Genomic DNA, 13,389 nt, shown 5'->3' on the forward strand with positions numbered 1-13,389 from the left:
ACCCATACCCCCAGATTCTATATATGACAACGAAATTTGAATACATAAATCATCTCACATGACCGATTTGCGTGGGTTAATTAATTGATTTGATTAATGAGCCAATCAGCACCAATAATTGGCTGCTAACAACCAATTATTGGCGTTAACTGGGATTTACATGCACATCATATTCTATAATGATACACCTAGAACTCCTATAGCATGTAAATTCAAGGAGGCATGGCTGGGAGTGTTTTGGGGGTGTTCCAGGAGGGTGTTCCCAGAATTTACATGCATTGTTACAGAATGGACCCGATCGGCCCCTAACGTGCTGGCATTTACAGCTGCTTTCAGTGGGCATAATTGCTGGCAACTTAAGTTAGGTGTCGTTTATGTGCTTAGCTGCTTATAGAATAATGCTCAGCGCTTACATTTTTGGCAGTGATTACTTGGTGCAATTTATAGAACCTAGTCCATAATGCACGCATATGTTAGCACCTAGAAGTGCCACCATAATGGCTTATATAGCCAAAAGGTATATATATTCTGCGAATTAATGGTATTCAAACATAACATCGTTCTATATGGAAGAAGGAAAAAAGGCCTCACAGAGCTCCTAGATGCGACTATCTATCGGAGCTAAAACGGATCTATAATGATCCTCTGTTCATCATTGGCCAAAACCTTCAAAACTGTGTGGTAATCTAATCTCTTTCACACAATTATCTCAATCTGTAGATTATTAAAGATATTCCCTCTCACTATGGTACTCAAAAGAGCTACTGAACACGATGTTAATCTGAATCTATATAGTTCAAAAGAACACTTATCTTGTGAAACTGCTTGCACAAGGGTATTCAATGATTCTGACTAGTTCCTTCTCTCCCCAAGCTTCTTTTGAACTATATAGATTCAGATTAACACCGTGTTGAGTAGCTCTTTTGAGTACCATAGTGAGAGAGAATATCTTTAATAATCTACAGATTGAGATAATTGTGTGAAAGAGATTAGATTACCACACAGTTTTGAAGGTTTTGGCCAATGATGAACAGAGGATCATTATAGATCCGTTTTAGCTCCGATAGTCGCATCTAGGAGCTCTGTGAGGCCTTTTTTCCTTCTTCCATAAAGAACGATGTTATGTTTGAATACCATTAATTCATTGATCAGTGGAAATTAAGACAAGTGACAGTATCTAAAGATTTTATATTTACACATCCTATATTTATACATATCTTAGTATATATTCTGTGACCCATGAAATCACTTATGCAGTTTACACCTCCTGCGATTTTGAATATTGACCCCAAAATGTAATGTAAGAGCCATATCACCACTTTTTACAAATCTATGTTGGAAAGCATTCCCAAAGTCATACCTCTGCATCTTTTCCCCACTTTTTAATGTTAAGCAGTACTTTCTAATGTAGCATAAAGTGAATGAGAATTTGAAGTTCCCAGCTAGAAGCTTTACTGAATATATATTTTCTATAACAGTCTGTAGTTATGGCAGTGCAAAAAAGGAGAATCAAGGGCGTCTTTTTATTGGACTTAGTGTCAAATTGCTATCACCCACAGCTACAAAATAAAATCTGAAAGGCAAAACATTTTGTTTGCTCTATTGCCATGAATTAGGCATGAAGTCTGTTATTTCTGAGCTACATATTTCCAACAATAGTGTAAAATGTGAGCAATGCATTCACATCAATAGAAAACCCCAAAACATCACAATCCCCATGCCAACCAGAAAATAAAATCTAGGCTCAGTATTAATGTATGTGTCTACAAAGTATACTGTCATGAAATCATGAACTTTTAAAATTATTTTGCATTTTTGGTACACTTTCCAGACCATTAACTATGAGCAGTAATCTTTTCAATGGAATGCAATGCCATGACATGGTTTAGCTTCTGCATCTTTTGCCCGTTATGAAAGCAGTCACAGATGCTTTTCATCTGAAAAGCTAAAGGCAAAGTCATTTATGTCTTTTTTTTTTTCAGTCTCAGAAAAGTGCATCTAGTTTCTCTTTCACCCTTTCGTCTGGGGGATGTCAGCCCAGTTCATGCTATATTGTGATTGTGTAAAATGCTCCTGTTCTTTTCCAGGACACTTCATCTCCAGCTAAGAGAAACAGCAATATAAATGAAGAAAACTTTTCAACATCCACTTCTATTAAAAAGAAAAAAAAAAAGAAAAATGTTTTAAAAGAAGTTGCTTTTGAAAACAGCTGGTAAAGATTTTCCCTTGAACAAATGAAAATAAAATCCTTCATAGCTAACAGTAATTTAGGTTGAAGGGAGACTGCTACAAATCGAGCAAGTGGGAAAGCAAGCAGCCATCCTCCTGGGAACTTCGCAATGGTGCTTTCTCAGAAAGTTAGTTAAACAGGGTTGGACTGCTAGTTACTTGGAGGATTTCACCACCTGTTCATAAGGGGGAGGCGGCGTGTTGCAGTAAGAAGGTGGAGGAGGATAGATGGGGTTCCCTTGAGGTGAGCTGGGCTGCACGTGGAAAGCTGGAGCCATTGGGTTGACCAGAGGTCCTACTGGGTCAGAGTAGTACTGCATTCCTGGCTGCTGGGAACCTGAAAGGTAAAAAAGAGGAAAAACAGAACCACTGTAATTTAGAAAAATTAACGACATAGCTGGGGGAAAAGCAAGCATTTGGATTTGTCAAAAGTCGACTGTTAAACACCACTGTGCAGACAGAGCTGTCTTGCCACTGTTGTAGTGCCAGGTGGTGTGCTAACAGTGGTTGACACCATTAAAATGGCTGCTAGCACCTATAATATGATGCCAAAATCATTTACTATTATTCCTTATATATTTGTACTATACAGGCACACTTATTAGCAGCTCTATAGTTTACAATTATGGCCCAAGCAAACTGGCTCAATTGATTTTTCCACCACATCCCCCGTACCCTTATACCACTTCCTTGTGTTTCTGATTCCTACTACTACTACTACTACTATTTAGCATTTCTATAGCGCTACAAGGCGTACGCAGCGCTGCACAAACATAGAAGAAAGACAGTCCCTGCTCAAAGAGCTTACAATCTAATAGACAAAAAATAAATAAAGTAAGCAAATCAAATCAATTAATGTGAACGGGAAGGAAGAGAGGAGGGTAGGTGGAGGTGAGTGGTTACGAGTCAAAAGCAATGTTAAAGAGGTGGGCTTTCAGTCTAGATTTAAAGGTGGCCAAGGATGGGGCAAGACGTAGGGGCTCTGGAAGTTTATTCCAGGCGTAGGGTGCAGCGAGACAGAAGGCGCGAAATCTGGAGTTGGCAGTAGTGGAGAAGGGAACAGATAAGAAGGATTTATCCATGGAGCGGAGTGCACTCCAAGTCTGGGTGAGAGATCATCTCGCTGCTTCTGACACATGAGCCAACCAATTGAAAAGCCGGTTGACCAGGCGAGTGCATTATTATTAGCATTTGTATAGCGCTACCAGACACACGCAGCGCTGAACACCTGACACAAAGAGACAGTCCCTGCTCAAAAGAGCTTACAATCTAAGTAATACAGACAAACAAGACAGTTACGGGTGAGGGAAGTAATGGGTGAGAAGGGAGGAAGGGACAAGGGGAGGGCAATTGTGGCTAGGAGCTAAAAGCAGCAGTGAAAAGGTGGGTTTTCGGCATAGATTTGAAAACAGGTAGAGATGGAGCTAGACGTATAGGTCCAGGAAGTCTATTCCAGGCATAAGGTGCCGCGAGAGAAAAGGAGCGAAGCCTGGAGTTAGCAGTGGAGGAGAAGGAGGACGACAAGAGAGATTTGTCCAGTGAGCGGAGTTCACGGGGAGGAATGTAGGGAGAGATGAGAGCGGAGAGGTAATGGGGAGCTGCAGAGTGGATGCATTTAAAGGTCAGTACGAGAGGTTTAAACTGAATGCGGAAGCATGCAGGGCCGTGCCTAGGGTCTCCGGCGCCCCCCTGCAGTTGGCCTCTCCGGCGCCCCCCCCCCCCCCCGAAAACGAGCACTACACTACCCGCGCTCTTCTCCCTAGATCCCTAGATTCCAGTTTCTTCTCCTCTAGAATTGTACACTGCTTGGACGGTTTTAAACTGTTTGCAATATAACAAAGTGAAATGTGATTCTCATCTGTCAGAAATCATGAACAGACAGTGAGAAAGAGAGGTCTTTAAAAAATCTAGCTATGATCATGCATGATGGTTTTCATATGGCAAAGATTTGTACACTAAAGAAGAAAAATTGGCATGTTTGCCCTCACTGCCATTTTGCACCTTATATATCCGTAAACTGAGTATATTGACATAAATGGAGAAATTCTGCTTCTGCTGGTAGGTCCCCTTATGCCTAGGAAAAATGAGATAAATCACAGCAATGAAACAGCAAACCCTAGAGAATGTGGACATTTTGTTCCTTGGTGTACAATGAAATTAAGTAAATCATTGATCTTTCCAAGCTAAAAGACTCATCCATTGAAATCGGGCATTAGGTACACTGCTCTCATTAACAATATTAGTTTGCTTGTTTGTTAATTCTTGCTTGTCTTCCTTGTTTATTTTGCTGTTGACAGTCTTTATTATGATGAAGAATTGAATAATTTTAATACTGATTCTGTGCTGTATGTATGTAGTTGTTTTTTTCAATATTGTGAATGTTATCTTGTAAACCACCTAGTATAGACATTTTTAAATAAAATAAATTGATGCAGATTTATTTCATACTTGTTCAGGCTGCTGATTCTGAATTACTGGCTGACTAGGATAGGATAGGATAGGATTGGAATGTCTTAAGAAATTATAAAATGCCCTATAGGCTTTCAAATTTCATTGAAGCAAGGGGGTCTATGATTGCTTTCTGCAGCCACTGTGTTGTTTTTATACAGAAAACACATAGAGGGTAGTTACAAAGCTGTGGTAAAATTCACAATTTTAACACAGCAAAATTTACTCCAATCAGTACCACAGGCTGATGATTGAAGGGTAAATTTTGCACTGCTGTAGCCAGGAACAACATAACTATTTTTTAAAGTGATGAGTGATGTGAGAAACAATCCCAACTCCTCAGATCAAAGCCCCAACCTGACCCCTCCAAAACAAATCCTCCCAATCCCCCTCTCCTCAGCACCTATCACTCATCCCCCCCGTCTGAATCCAACTTCAAACTGGGGTCAAAATTCACCTAGTGTAAGTCTCATGGTACTATTGCTAGGGGTCAAGCTGTCAAATCAGGAAACACTTTGGTATTTAACAGCCTAACCTCCTAGTGGTAGTCCCACAAGACTGTCATTAGAGGGATTTTGTGCACTGACAGGTCAGGAGCTACTGGGGATTGCTTCTGCCCTCCCCCTCCTCCCACTAGTCACTTGGGAGCCTCCTCGTAGGTGCTGAGAGGGAGTTGGGGATGGTGGAAGAGTTCACCTTTGGGTGGGATCAGGTTGGTGGTTTGATTTAATATGAGGAGTTGCAAGTATATCAGCACCAGCCCTTTGAAGAGGTTCCCCAGGAGCATTAGGCCATGTATTAGTGGCCCAATCCTCTTGGGAAGGAAATATAATGTCAGCTTAAAGTAGCGTTTCCTAAAGGTAAAGCACTTTATTTTACTTGTTTGATCTCACTGCTGCATTTGATACAGTGGATCATGATATTATTCTTTTTAAATTAAATTCCATTGGTTTCTCTGGCAGTGTTCTGCAATGGTTTAAAGATTCCTTGGTAATAGACACTATAAGATCAAAATGGAAGAGGTGATTTCGGAATTGTGGAGTTCACCCTGCAGTGTTCCAAAGGGCTCCCCCGGTCGCCCATCTTATTTAACATCTACCTGAAACAGATGGATTTGGGGTTTTCTTCCCTAGGTGTAAAATTTTATTCATATGCGGATGACATGCTGTTGTTAATTCTGATTAATGAAGACTTGAATGATACTATATCCAAGGTTGCTTCCTTTATTTTCAAGGTTAAATATCACAGCCCTATTCATGGTTTCAAATTGAATGCCGACAAGACCAAATTCCTTTGGCTTCATTGCAATGTTAATTCTTTTCCAGATTTATTTGTTGTTTCTAAAGATCTATCCTTCAAGGTGGAAAGTACATCCAAGGTTCTTGGGTTCATTCTTGACACTACTCTTTTTTGAGCCCCAAGTAAACAATCTTTTGCAGGTTGTATTCTTTAAACTTCAGCAACCTGGTACAAGCTATTGTACTAGCCCATTTAGATTATTGCAACATTCTTTCTGTCTCTTACAGTAAAACTTTGCTCCAAACTCCAGATTTTGCAAAATACTGCAGCCAAACTAATATTTCTACTTAAAAGATCAGACAGTGCTACCTACGGCAGTCCTTATTTCCCTCATTGGTTACCAGTTCAGGCTCGCAGTCTGTTTAAATTGGCCTGTATAGTTTTTAAACTGTTTGATGGCTTTGCCCCTGTTTATATTTTTTATCCTTTCGTTCTGACTGTAATCTTACAAGAACTAGAGATCCATTTAATTTATTTCTACCTTCTTTTTCAGGTGTTAAGTTTAAAAAGTTTCTAGTGGATTCTTTTAGTTATCAGGCTCCTCATTTTTTGGCTAACACTCCCTTTAGTTCTTTGTTCATCTTATTCCTATTTTTCTTTTCGAAAGAACCTGAAAACTTCACTTTTCAAAAAAGGTTTTGGTTAATTCTTTTACCATTTTACCTTTAGTTAAGCTTTGCTTCCCGCTTTGAACCACTACAGTGGGAGTTGGCAGGATACAAGAACCATATTACACTCCCTTATTAATAAAAAGGTAAAGTCAAATGCAAGTTGCATTATTCAGCTGGCAAAACAGTGAGCTGCTCTGCATGCATTTGTACGTTTGGCATCTCACTGTTAGTCAACCTGTGTTGTGCTAGGAAAGCATGCATTGGGGCAAATAATGCTCCACCCATGTGTGCCCCATGATAGTTACATGCTTAGCGATCTAGGTGCACTGTTTATAGAATAGCACTTAGCACTTATACAATATAATTGACATTTCTAATCTACACTTACCCCCCAAGAATTCTATGCGGTTTGCAAGTAAGTAACTAGGCATTCCTAAGAAAGTACAATATCTGGAAAATTGTTAAAATTTAACAAGCATTTACAAATGTTCCATAAAGGTAGATTTTAAGCATTTTCTAAAAAGTTTATAATTCTGTGAAGTTCTTATGGCCGCCGGTAAAGAATTCCACCAGAATTGATCTGCAAAACACTCTTTTATATTTTAACTTCTTTGAATGAGGGTAATGTAAAACCATGTACCATCTCGCTGAATAACTGAAATTTCTATATGGCAGATGTACCAATTTATACATATATGTAGGAGCTAATCCATATAGGGAATCCATAAGCTTTGAAAATAATTTGCGCTTTAACCGGAAGCCAATGGAGTTTCAAAAACAATGGTGTTATTTATTTATTGCATTTGAATCCCACATTTTCCCACCTTTTTGCAGGCTCAATGTGGCTTACAATACATCATGAATGGTGGAAATATGTTAGAAGATATACATTTAGTGTTATAAAAGATATACATTTAGTGTTATAGAAGAAGCTTTCATATGTAGAAGATCTGTAGATTCAATGTGCAACATTTGCAGCTTTCTGAATACTAAATCTGTGGTTCAAATGTTAAATAGCTATCTAAAATATCTCCCAGGATTTTGAGGTGAGATTCCACATTAAAAGTGATTCCATTAATAATCAAATTCTTACATATAATAAAGGCTACCCATCTTTCCTTTTGATAATACAGTCGGAGACGCCCAAATCTCAACATTTAGGTTGACCTTACAGATGGTTGACCTTAGAGATGGTCGTCACCGGTTTTCGGCCATAATAGAAACCAAGGAAGCCCATCTCAAAAACGACTAAATCCAAGCCATTTGGTCGTGGGAGGAGCCAGCATTCGTAGTGTACTGATCCCCCTCACATGCCAGGACACCAACCGGGCACCCTAGGGGGCACTGCAGTGGACTTCACAAATTGCTCCCAGCTGCGCTGCCTTACCTTCAGTGCTGAGCCCCCCCCCCCAAAACCCACTCCCCTCAACTGTACACCACTACCATAGCCCTAAGGGGTGAAGGGGGGCACATGTGGGTACAGTGGGTTTTGGGTGGGTTTTGAAGGGCTCACATTTACCAGCACAAGTGTAACAGGTGGGGGGGGATGGCCCTGGATCCACCTGCCTGAAGTGCACTGCACCCACTAAAACTGCTCCAGGGACCGCATACTGCTGTCATGGAGCAGGGCATGACGTGAGGCTGGCAAAAAAAAATTTTTTTTAGGGTGGGAGGGGGTTGGTGACCACTGGGGGAGTAAGGGGAGGTCATCCCCGATTCCCTCCGGTGGCCATCTGGTCAGTTTGGGCACCTTTTTGAGGCTTGGTCGTGAAAAAAATTGGACCAAGTAAAGTCGACCAAATGCTCGTCAGGGACGACCTTCTTTTTTCGATTATCAGCCGAGGATGCCCATCTCTTAAGCACGCCCCAGTCCCGCCTTCACTATGCCTCCGACAAGCCCCCGTGAACTTTTATCGTCCCCGCGACAGACTGCAATTGAGGACGCCCAAAATCGGCTTTCGATTATGCCGATTTGGGCGACCCTGAGAGAAGGATGCCCATCTCCCAATTTGTGTCGGAAGATGGGTGCCCTTCTCTTTCGAAAATGCCCCTGCTAGAGATCCATGCTGAAATCCAACTTTAGTCTATAACAACGCATGTAATTTAATTGGCTTTAACAAGCTAATCAGCGTTAATAACAGCTCTGAACAAGCAATAATGAGCAATAATTGGCAATAATTAGAATTTATGTGCACAACTTGCTAAGTGCATTCTGTAATGCTGTGCGCATAACTTCTAACAAGTGCAGGCAAAAAGGGGCATGGTTATAGGTAAGGAAATGGGAGTTTTGTGAGCATTCGGAAATTTACATGCGCAATTCTAGAATATGGTCCAGTATGCCTAAATCTACGCGCAGGGATTTATGCCACATTTTCACTGGTGTAAATGGAGGCACGTAGTTTTAGGTACTGAGATATCAACTGAGAATATTCTGTATATCTAGGTGCCACTTATAGATTATGCTTGGTTGGCATTGATTTCCACTCCGATTTTTTTAAGTGCCACATATAGAATTTCTCTATTCGCCTAAATGCCAATTATTGGCAAGTAGGGGCACTGTTGGTGTACTAGCTTACAGAATTGCCTTTAATTGTTGTCTTTTATTCCAGAAATGCCATGAGTCTACCGTCTTTCATACAATGACCAAATTCCTTTAGTCTGACAACTTGGCCAATTAATTAGCTTTTTTGAATATTGAGCATGCCAAACTGACATTTTAATAAGTTACTGCCATGTTGGTCCTGCAAAAGCCTTTTGCTTCTATACATTGCCATAAATACTGAATGAGTTTTAAATTTTCTGTTGATAATCATCCCTGGTAATAAATGCAATGAGCATAGCGTAACCTGTTCTCTTTTTATTTCATACCTACACAACTTATCTTTTCCTAAAATAAAGGCCTAATGATACACTGTTATCTTAATTTCAGTTTTTGCTATGGCATATATTGCATTGTATTTCTCCATAAAAATGTGTAGAATAACAGATTCAGTCTTTTCTAAAACTCATCTGCAAATAAGAATGGGAGCTTGACTACAGTGTAACTAATCTTGACATGATATCCATTTTGATGGCATTTAGCCTCCCTTACCATGAAACAGTGACCATTCAGAAGTCAGTTCCTGAACTAAAAACCTGCTCATATTTAATGGCATTGTTGCCAGACTTCTGAATTTAGCATCTAGCTATGAAATGCCATCTGCCTTCAAGTTTCCATTTTATTGAATGCATCACCAGAGACTAGTACTGCAACAGTAAGTCTATTACTGGTTATATCAAACCAAACAATTGTGTGTGACAAAGGGCATCAGAAGTTCTATATTCCAAATAGGTTATGGGACTTTTCTATGGAGAGAGACTTACCATTAAGTCCAAACTTCACAGTACAAATTCAATCACTTGCCCAATTTTCATGTCCATACTGAATTGTTTATATCATTATATATTTTATGTATCTTTCAGAATATAAAGGAAATGTAATAATTTAACCCTCATATAAAATGGCACTGCCGAGAATCTTCATTCAGCCCAACACCAACACAATCAAGACTGCAAACATTTTGGGTATTTCGGCAGGAGCTGTCTGCTTCCAGGACCAAAAACAAACTTTTTCATATCACCACTGTTAAGACATAGCAATGTAAGTGTTTAAATCAGGCTAAACAGCCCATGCTGTAGGCAAGGCATCTACCTAGATGGTATGCGAGTGAGAATAACCATTTTAGAAAGCAATACGTCTAAAATCAAGTGGCATCTAGTGGCACTTTGAACGTGTCAGCATTAGCATGTGTAAGTGCCAAATTTCAGAAAACTGGATGTCCAGGAAGACAGAGAATTAAGGAGTTGAGTAAAAAATGCTAATTTAAAATGTCTCTAATTTAAAAACCTAGAGGGAAGCACAACTGCCCCTAGGTCCCTAATTCAAACAAGCAGTTAGCTAATATGCTTGCTTTACTGCAGGAGTTAATGTCAGTGTTGTAATGGATCCTCAGAAGCTTAGCCGAGATTGGGTGGCAGAGCCAGTGGGGGGAGGCAGGGCTGGTGGTTGGGAGGTGGGGCTAGTGCTGGGCAGACTTCTACGGTCTGTGCCCTGAAAATGGCAGATACAAATCAAGGTAAGGTATTCAGAAAAAGCAGCACATATGAGTTTATCTTGTTGGGCAGACTGGATGGACCGTGAGGTCTTTTTTCTGCCGTCATCTACTATGTTACTATGTAAAATCAAAAACATACATGTACAAATCAAGATCAGGTATATACATATGAAGTATCACATCATACCATATGTAATGAGTTTATCTTGTTGGGCAGACTGGATGGACTGTACAGGTCTTTATTTGCTGTCATCTACTATGTTACTATGCTACTTTTCTGACCCACCGAAAACATGTCTTGTGAGTGGCCCACACAACGTCCTGTGAACTCTCCAAAGGGCCAGGAAAATCTAAACTAATAGCAAACACATTAGCCAGCAGCTACAATGTTTTGATTACCACTGCCAACAAAATATAACCTAGTAAGGGGAAACTGCATCCTTAGGAACTGTAGGACTTTCAGGCAATACCATCTAAACATATTTCCAGCAGTCACCAAAGGAGATTTTGGAGAATCAATCAAACATATAAACGGCGAGTGACCGTACTCACTCGCAAATGCGCAGTAGAGACTTCCCTCTCTGTCCCGCCCCCACGTCAATACGTGATGATGGGGGGGGGGCGGGACAGAGAGGGAAACTGCGCCACCGAGGTTGCTACCGCTCCCCCCCCCACACTCGGAGTCGCCGCCGCAACCCCTCCACCCGGCCCGGGCCCTCTCTTCCCTTCTGAACTTACAGATCCATTCGCCGAACGCAGCAACGCACATCAGCTGAGCTGCAGTGAGCCCTTCCTTCTTTGCCTGTGGCCCCGCCCTCCTGTGACGTAACGTCAGCGAGGGCGGGACACACACAGGCAGAGAAGGAAGGGGCAGCTCAGCTGATGTGCGTTGCTGCGTTCGGCGAATGGATCTGTAAGTTCAGAAGTGAAGAGAGGGCCCGGACCAGGTGGAGGGGTGGCGGCGGCGGCGACGACTTCGAGGGGGGGGGGGAGGGGAGCGGTGGTGACTGCGGGGGGAGGAAAACCTCTATACCAGCCCGTTTTTACGGGCTCAACGGCTAGTAAAACATAAAGTGCCTGTTACAGTTTTCCAACACTTCCATTTTCTGATATATCCCATTCCTTTATCTTTAATAAAAATAGCATTACACAAGTAAATACTCTTGACCTGTTACTCAAGGACATGTGAAGGCACATATTAGATAGGTCATACAGAAGGGAATTGAGACATTCAGGTCAGAATGTGTTCAATTGCACCAGTACTTTACAAAAGACTCTGTCAAATGTCACTCTCCCCAAATCTCTTTCAACATCATGGCATCCTACCCCACTCACCCCAGGCTCCCCTCGAATCCCCCCCTCCATCTCTTACCACTTCTTATTTGGCAGCTTGAACCCTAGCAGTAGTACCATGAGAATATTGCTAGGAGTCAGACGTCATTTAAAATGTGGGCTAGACTCTCAGAAAGAGAGAGCCCTGGTAAGAGCCAGAGAGTACCAAGATGTATGTCTTAGGAAGCACTTCCAATATGCAGCTGATTCCTCCATCACGACCATAAAGACTGGCAACTTTGACCTTCACAGACCCCCAGCACTGCATAGCACAGTGGTCTTCAGACTTTTGGGTTTCATAAACACTGCGCAAGATTAGGGGCTTAGTAATGTTTCAATATTGTTAGGAGCTGAAGAGGCCTCACTCTATGGGATGCAGGCACAGTAAAACTAGAAAGGGTGGACTGTACCAGGGCAGCAAGGAAGGATGTCTCAGAGGAATAAGCCCAAATCATTTTCCTCAATAAGCTGTTCTTCGTAAACTGAACGCAGTATCAGTCCACAGAAATCTGGAGCTTAGCTAAACAAATTCATGCTTGCCGCCATCTTAGTTCCTTCTCCTCAATGATAACTGTAAATTCCGACATAGTGTTGCAGTAATTAATAAAAAATAAAAAATGGATCTAGCTCTCAAATGCTTAAGAGTATTTTCTTGCCACAATATTACAATTTAAAAATCTGAACAACGGGTCCTACTGTCCTTGAAGTGCCTTGTAGGCTGCTTAAAGGTTCCCTGCTCTCTCATCTCAAATATTATTCTCTCACCCCGTTTACAATTTTCAAAAAATGTGGTATATATTGGGGCTCATTTTAAAACAGAAAAACGTCCAAAAAGCGGAACAAAGTGGCGGATTGACATTTTTTTTACAAAACGTCCAAACTTCTATTTTCAAAACCCCAACATTTTTCTATGCACTTTGTCTGCAGTGCATCCAAATCACAAGGGGGCATATTGGGGGCAGCATGTGGGCATTCCCCAAACTTGGATTTTTTCTGCCATAGTGGAACAAAGCAAAAACATCCAGGGCTTAAAGTTAGATGTTTTGGTATAGACCTGTTTCAAACAGGTGCTCTAAATGACCAAATGACCACTGGAGAGATTAAGGCATGACCTCCCCTTACTCCCCCAGTGTTCACTGAACCCTTCTCACCCCCACTGATGAGAAAGATACAGTTCATACCAGCCTTTACGACAGCTTCAGATGTTATGGCCAAACCTATTAGAGCAAGCAGGTCCCTGGATAGCCTAGTGGCCGGTGCAGGGCTCTGTAGAGAATGGAACCCAGGTCCGTAACCCACTCTAACTGTTACACTTGTGATAGAAATTGTGAGCCCTCCAAAACCCACCAAAACCTACTGTACCCACATATAAGTGA

General features: G+C 41.3%; 1 protein-coding gene across 2 annotated transcripts in view; it reads right to left on the minus strand.

Moving 5' to 3' along the window:
• Nucleotides 1-1,269: 1,269 nt before the first annotated feature.
• VOPP1 (VOPP1 WW domain binding protein) overlaps nt 1,270-13,389 on the minus strand; it is a 196,897-nt gene continuing 184,777 nt past the window's right edge. The window contains exon 5 of one of the 2 annotated variants that reach the window (XM_030189999.1): nt 1,270-2,566. In XM_030189999.1, the coding sequence (XP_030045859.1) occupies nt 2,385-2,566 (182 nt within the window). In that variant the 3' untranslated portion in view covers nt 1,270-2,384. The remainder of the gene's footprint in view (nt 2,567-13,389) is intronic. The other variant, XM_030189998.1, reaches the window with a different exon arrangement.

This window comes from Microcaecilia unicolor, chromosome 1 (assembly GCF_901765095.1).
Source record: "Microcaecilia unicolor chromosome 1, aMicUni1.1, whole genome shotgun sequence".
NCBI lineage: Eukaryota > Metazoa > Chordata > Amphibia > Gymnophiona > Siphonopidae > Microcaecilia > Microcaecilia unicolor.